Source organism: Pseudopodoces humilis, chromosome 2, assembly GCF_049639895.1.
Source record: "Pseudopodoces humilis isolate 2021_Gansu_Grassland_sample_001 chromosome 2, ASM4963989v1, whole genome shotgun sequence".
NCBI lineage: Eukaryota > Metazoa > Chordata > Aves > Passeriformes > Paridae > Pseudopodoces > Pseudopodoces humilis.
Window position 1 is genome coordinate 62735363 of NC_142201.1, and position 7690 is coordinate 62743052.

At 41.5% G+C, this 7690-nt stretch overlaps 1 protein-coding gene across 1 annotated transcript; it reads right to left on the reverse strand.

Moving 5' to 3' along the window:
- Positions 1-2257: 2257 nt before the first annotated feature.
- Positions 2258-6899, reverse strand: C2H13orf42 (chromosome 2 C13orf42 homolog). The gene is made up of 3 exons (XM_088051291.1): positions 6486-6899; positions 3615-3762; positions 2258-2499 (listed from the first exon to the last, which is right to left on the reverse strand). The coding sequence occupies exons 1-3, from the start codon at positions 6897-6899 to the stop codon at positions 2258-2260; spliced, it is 804 nt and encodes a 267-aa protein (XP_087907417.1).
- Positions 6900-7690: the final 791 nt, after the last annotated feature.

Sequence of the window (7690 nt, forward strand, 5' to 3'; positions counted from 1 at the left end):
CATCAAAATGCATTCTTAAAACAATAGCGAAGAGATCAGTTACTCCAATGCATAAAACCTTGGCACTATGAACATGAAACACAGCCCAGGGCAGAACAACATTGGAATCCTTTTCTTCTTTCTTCTCATCAGTATTTTAATTATGCACATGCCTGTTCTGTTATAGTAACTCAAACAAGATGGTGAGATTTTCTGTCAGCATTCATCCATGTTGCAGGTTCTAGTAGCAAAAAGATGCCCACACACTCAGTAAAAATGTTCCTCAGCAACTTCAGTATGAAATTCTGTTTGGAGAGGAGTTTCAGGGTGACACAGTTGCCAAAAATATACCATTTTGAGCACTGTCCCCCTTCTCTCACACATACACAGAACTGCAGCCTTGAGACATGCCAGAACCTAGGGGTGTGTTTGGAACATGCTGTGCTCTGGCTATCCCACCTGGCTGAGTGGAATTTAACAATCACAGTCAGAGGCAGAATGTTTTAAGGGCATTTAGCTCAGGACAGACAGTACAGGACTGGGGAGGTACAAAGGCAGCAACACAGTAGAAAGGATACAGCCTATTGTGAAAAGCACCAACATCAGGGAGACAAAACATAGACCTTAATTTAAACTTTTTTTGAGTATGTATCAATTATGTTGTTTAAAGTGGCCATTTTCAAGAGGATGCAAACTAGGCCAAGAGCAGCAAAAGCACCTCCAGAATTTAAGTGCTACAGAAACAATTCCTCCCTCTCCTTCACAAACATCACTAGAAAAGAATCAAAATGCTGTAATCAAACAGGAGATGCCAGCTCTGAGTGGAGGAACATATGTTATTTTGGCACTTTCCTACCTTATGACAGAAAGTGGCCTAGATCATTAAATTTGGAGAGATACTTGCAACCCATGGCAGAAATGTTTTTTGAATAACTTAGTCCCAAAGACTGGGAACACAAATCAGCAGGAATTACCACCTGCCAATTACCATGTTCTCTGTGAGGGTACAAGGTTCATGGAGGTTTTGGTATATCAGATGGGCTATATTGATGGCCAGTGCCTTAGGAAATTCATCCAAGCCTGTGGACACAAAAACTACTGATCATAGAAACAAGAAGACACTAGCAAACCACCAGCTGGTCACACCAGTGCTGCCATGACCCATCTGTCATAGTCCAGCACCAGCTGAATGATGCCAGATGAAAAAAAAAACAACAGAATAAGCAAAACCTTGATCCCAAACACCTTAGCAAATTCTTAAGACAAAGTATGAACTGGATAAAACAGGCAGAACATGAGTCTTATTAATTCCAAGTATCACATGGAATACATATCACCTCTAAGATGCAGAGGAACACTTCTAGACTGCATTCATCCCAATATATTGTCTTTAATGATGGAGTAGCAGAATTCCAAATATTTGGTATAATCTAAAGGTGATGTGGTGGCTTTCTCTGCAAGTTATCTTCTGCGCCTGAGAACAACCTTTGTTCCAATTTATTCACAAAATGTTCTCCATGACTTTAAGCTTTTCTAGTGTACACTGGGGTGTCTAGATTCATCAGCTGGGTGTTAAAATAGATGAAAACTACCATATGGTGTAACCGTATGAAAAAAGTTGCATACATTTTTGCATGCAGTGAATATTTTTGTGTATCCAACAACAGAACCATTTCCAGCAGCAAGCAGAGTACAAAAATCACTGGAGCACACTATTCCCCCAAACACAAGTTTCTAATGCTGATTCCCTCACTGTTTGCACTGCAGACTGAGTGTGTCTTGGTGCTGCTGTATACTCTCAGAACATAGAGTCAATGATGGCACGTACAAATTTTCATAATCAACAGGAGAAAATTCTGCTTCACTGCTCTGACATTTTAAACACTGCTGTAAAAGCTCCAAAATATTTGCCAAATTCCTTGAACTATTTTGCAGCACTGGAGTCAGAAGAAAATTTACTGCACCAGGCAATCTCTGAATCATTATCTGTAACAGCACTAGAAAAAAGGTTTGTCAAGCTGGAGTTTCCCCCCAAGCTGAATGATAAAGCAGTGTTGTTAGGCACAGAAAATTTGATGAATCAAACCCTCATATGAATCCAACATTGGAATAGCCATGGCTTAAAATATGTCCCCCCACAAAGAACCTTCAGTGACTGCACAGGTCACTTCTAGAGTGCAAGTGATGGATCAGTGGTAAAAAAGAAAATTTAAAATGCGGGTCTTACATGCCCTATTTCATATATTCTGTCTCCAAGCGAAAAGGGAACATTCTTCTTTCAACATTCTTTCTTGCGTGTTTTAGGCTTAAATTTTAAAGTGCTGTATGCCCCTTCCACAGCTTTGGGCAAGTACATGGGATGCCTTTCCAACCTTTTCCTAGAGCCAGTGGTTCTCCGCTGACTGTTTCTTTGAGATTGGTTTGCAGCCTTAGCTGCCTGGGCAGTATCTTGTGAGTATCTCCGGGGAGCACGAAGGATCCAGTTTGAATGCAAACTGTGTTCACTTGTACTGGTAGCAACTGAAAGACAGAAGAAAATCTGGGATTAACAGTTTGTGGGTGACATTTTTATCTGCACAGTGAGGGTGCAGGGTGCTTACTAGGTCCTTCCTGGAGCTAAGGTCAAGAGACAAACCTTGTTTCACTGCAGGATATCACTTGGGTTGGGATTAATTTTATCTAGAATTTTAACACCTGCAGTATAAATATGTATGTGAGAGCTAGTCCCTTCAAATACATTCCTTGGGCACAGCTAAAATGACCTGCTCCAGATATTCACCTCAGCCTGAAGCAAAGGTGAGAAATATCTATATCCCTCTGCTGATTATACAGGAGAGATGATGACCTTAGATTGGCACATCTCCATTTCTCTGGGCAATCCCATCCCATCTGACGGAACACCCCAGTTAGTTAGCCCAATCACAAAATTACTTATTTTTTGACAGTTGGAAAGGAGTCATCCAGCCATTTATCAAAAAAAAAAAAAAAAAGATAAAGAAAAAATACATCTATACATTTTATAGTTTTCCAAAGACAGCTTGAGGTAGAAATGCAATGGTGGAGCCCAGCCCTGAGAAGAAGGCAAGCACTATTCCAACCCTGCACATGCTACCTTTGCCATGTAATGACCACACGTTAAATAGTTACACCCATTCAATAGGGAACAAGTGACTTATTACCGTAATTTCACATATTGCATGTAATGGTCCTAGATTTGGGAAGCAAAACTAGAAGACAACTTGTCGCCCTGAAAACTCAGCTTCTGAGCTTGCTGACATAGTTTTCTAAAGACTTTCCCAGGACAGTGACTGTAAACATAGATATGTGTACATTCTTTCTGATACACGTCTTCTGATAGACATCTCTCATGGCCAGTTTGGTTGGGAAGGTGTTATCCTGACTATCCAATCCCTGGCCGTGGTCAGAAACCTATAAATATTGAGAGAAAAAATAAAGTTCCCTCTTCCTTTCACCACACCTCGAGCTGTGTTCGTGTGACCTATTTCGTATTCAGCGGCAACAACAACTGATTAATTAAATAAATTAATTTTAAAAAAACATGCTCTCACAATGCCATTCTTCCCTCTACCCTCTGCACCCCAAAAATAATCATATTTTTCTGGTTTATACCGCACCATCAAAATCAACATCCACATTTGGCAGATCCACATCAGGAACTCTCCTCCATCTCTCTGAATCCAGGTCTGCAATGACTGAGTCAAAGAAAGCTATTGCTTCTCTTACATCTGAACTGGACTGTGGGCCTCTTCTTTCCAAGGATGCCTGTTGATCAGACAAAGGGAAAAAAAATTAGCCAAGGGCTGGGCACAGTGATTCCTTAATGAGCAAACTCTATATGAAAGATGTATCTAATGCCACAATTCAGGCCGTCCGAAAAGAAACAGAGGTCCAGACTACTCCACAGTGTAGAAATCAAATGCAGGACAGCAGTCTAACAAATATCCATCCTGTTGCATGCTCAACAAGTATCTTCCACTTGGGCACGACTGGCCAGGTGTTCCGAAATCCCTCAAAATTCATGCACCAGGCCATTGAATTGGGTGGCTAAGTGACAGCTGGGCTTTGTGGCCAAATTTATTCTGCCTAGCACTAGGCTCCTAAGGAGACACACATTAGAAATTTAGTCATGCAGGGTTCCTTCTGTAATTAATGCTGGGCTCCAGTACCTTCAGAAGATGAGTCAGGCCTTAAGTAGGCTGAACCCTCCTCTGCAGGCAGCTCTTTCTCTCAGCTGAAAAGGAATTGAGGGGTAACTTTGTTACTAATTTAAGCATCTTATTAAAATGCCTAGGTTAGGTGAAATAAATCCAGATCTAAATTGCTGAAGTCTTTTTGAAATGAAAAAGGATGGTGTGCTCTAAAATATGAGTCATTCAACACTGTGATAATTCCCACAGGAAAGCCACACAGTTTAAAATTAGGAGCCTGTCTTGATGAAAAGCAAATGCCTATGTATAAATGTTGAAGCAGTCATAAAACCTTGGTTAGTGATTCTGAAGGTACATATGGGATGAATAATTCTTGCCAGGCTCTACCTAAGGAAAGGACATATCTTCTCCTTGCTAGTCCAAGTCAGGTATATTGTCAGGCTGCAATACCAGCTCAGAAAATTGCTACCCTGGGTTTCAATGAGACAAAAGGATACGGGCCGTGTCACACCTCTGAAGGACCAGCCTGTTCCCTGTTCTGTGGAGGCAGAGAGATGAACTAGCTGGTTCCCCTCCTGACATTATGGGTTGATTGACATCCTCAGAAGTGGTAAAAGATAGCTGCTACCACACATCTACTGGAAATAGTGACTGCTATTATGACTAAGCCCTTATTGGTTAAAAGGTATTTTAAAGAAATGCCTATGTGCTCCCAGCATCTGACCCACCTCTATTCTTTCCTTCTACTAGACACAAGTGGCACATTTTGAATCCATGGTCAGTCTTAGTCCAGGACCCAGGGATATTTGGATCAAAACTCCCATGAGGACAGGTTTGTCTGGACAAATTTCCTTCCCATAAATCATGCAGCAGGTTAGAAAAATAAGTGAATTTCCACTGACAGGTAAATTAACAAGAACAAGTAGCTTGGGACAAAGCCATTCAAGCCTGGTGATAACACAAACCTTGCAATCTGTGAACACAAAATGTATAGTTAAGAAGAATAACCTGAGTCCTGTAAAAGCCTTCTTGACTTCTCCCTGGTTTTTCCAAAGCCAGAGGTGTGCTGCTGTGTCCCCGCCATTTGTGTTGGCAAGAATGATTCATATGGATGAATGATTCTGCTGGTGTTCCTGTCTGTTTCCAAGGGGATGGTTCATGGAGTGAGCATGCCAGTCAGTACCAGGGCTGTTTGTACACAGGGGCTAGCTGGCCAAAGTCAAATGACAGCACTCAGCCTCAGACTGTGGGAGATCCAATTGTTTGCCAAAAAACAAGTTCAGCTTTTGGTGTTTTCCTTAAGCAGTATTTTCAGCAGCAAATCTCAGAAGTTCATGAACCATTTCAACACTCTGCTGTGACAGAATATCTAAATATGGTAGCAACATTATTTAAAGTTAACCTGGCCTAATCATTAAGTTCAGCCATACTTTCCTTCTTCCCACCATCCCCATTACTATCCAGCTTAGAAACTGCACTGGATAACCTGTGAGTGTCCTGTTGAAGTTTTGTTTGCAGTCACGTTACCTAAACAGATCATTCCACTTGCTGCAGTCCTTTGTTTTGTCCTCACTGAATCAAGTCTAGTCAAAGTAACCACTGAACTGTTTAGTGACAGGCAAACCTGTAAAGCTTTTATTTCTAGGATACATTAAAATAATCTGCATAAAATAATGCACCAGAGATGATATTCCAGTCTCATTTTTGTAGTATCATTACAGTAAAGGTTGAAGGATTACGCTGTCTAGAAATGACCCACCAACTTATTCATGAACAGAAAAGGAGCCCTTAAGAATTCCTCATGCCCCACATCCTACCAGTAGAGTTTGCACCAATGCTAAATGTAGCACTGACAAGTCAACTGACCACTCAAAAAAATTTCTCTTCCTTTCAGTGAATTAATAATTATTTTGTGTAAGTAATTTTGTCAACAAGAAGACTGCCAAGAAATCCAGGGATTACTATACTTGTCAGTCATTAACAGGTATAAGTAATCATAGTGAAGTATTCCAAGCTGCTTAAGTAGAATGTCAGAGCTTGCTCTTTCATAACATGTTTTCTATACTCTCATAACTTTTTCTTTTTCCTGCTTTCTCTCTCCCAACATTTCCCCAACCTCAAACATAGACATATACATTTCCTTCCGTGACCAGTCATTCATTCCTAATTTTACACTACTTAGAAAGAATCTTATCATATTTAGCAACATTTCAAATGATGCAGCAGTAAAATGACAACTAGCTGAAAACAATAAAGCAGAAAATCAATATAGGTGATATAGCTCTGATGATTTTGTTGCTTAACATTAAGCACATGGCAAAAGTTTTTGGAAATTACCTTAGAAGACTCTTTGGAAGGAAGTGGAAGTAATGACTTTTTTCCAGTTTTGGATGATCTTGTGGATGCTGGAGAATCTGGAGCCATATGCATGGATTTCAAGTTGTTGATGTTTTCAAGGTATTTTTTCCTCAAGGCTAGCAGATCCTGTAGGTACTTCAAGCAGTCCTGAGTTTTAGAGTACATCCAGTCTCTGTCTTCCTCTTTTGGCTGAAAGCAAGAGTCGATGCTAGTTGTACTTCTGCATTTTTTTAGAGGTTCACTAACTTTTTCCTGCTCACCTCCAAGGACATACATGGAAGTGCTGCGGATCAGTCTCACTGCAGAACCTGCGCCATCACAGTAAGGGATGTCATCTGTCACGTTTCTTCGCTGGGAGTTGGGGTGAAATATAGAATGGATCTTTTTGAACATAATGTGTCTCTTTCTCCCCTTTATATTTTTTCTCTTTCAGCTCCTTAATTTAACACTAGATCTGGCAATCAGCAGCAACTACCTTTGCCCTTAGCAGACAAAAAAAAAATTGCCACTTACTGTAATGAGGAAAGAAAACAAACCTATGGCTGCACCAACTGTTTTCAGTCTAACATTGTGAGAAACATGATGGTAAGGAAAAAATATCTTTCCTATTCCATTTGTGTCAGTGAAAGAGTTTTGTCCTTTCCTGGGTTTAAAGTGTAGTTGAGGAGGTCAAGTATCATTCTTTGACCTTTTGTTTGGCGTCTGGTCCCCATAAAAAGCATCAGCACGGAGGCAGGAATTCCCTCTCCCGCTGTTCCCTCGCTCTCCCGGGTTCCCCTGGGCGCCGACTGCGGGCGGCCGCGGGGCGCTGGCCGTGGTGCTGATCCTCTCCCGGCCGCCGCCGAGCTTCCGCCGGCCGCCGTGGGGAGATGCTCGGGAAGAGCCGGCTGGAATCAGCCTCCACAAGGGCCAAAGCCTGGGTGGAGATGAATAGTTTCTGTCGAGTGGAGTTCAGCTGCTGAAAGAAGTCACTCTGGGTTTCACCCGGCAGTAACCAGGAGATGGCTTCGGCTACCTGATCCCACAGTGCTGCCAGAAACCAAGAGGATTCAGATGTCAGGCTCTGTTACACTCAATACAAAGATGCCCTGTGTAAGAGATGCTGTAAAATAAAACACTCTTCCAAAGTACTGCTCTGGCAAAATATTGCAGACAGAAACCTAAGAATTTGTACCTTTCCACAT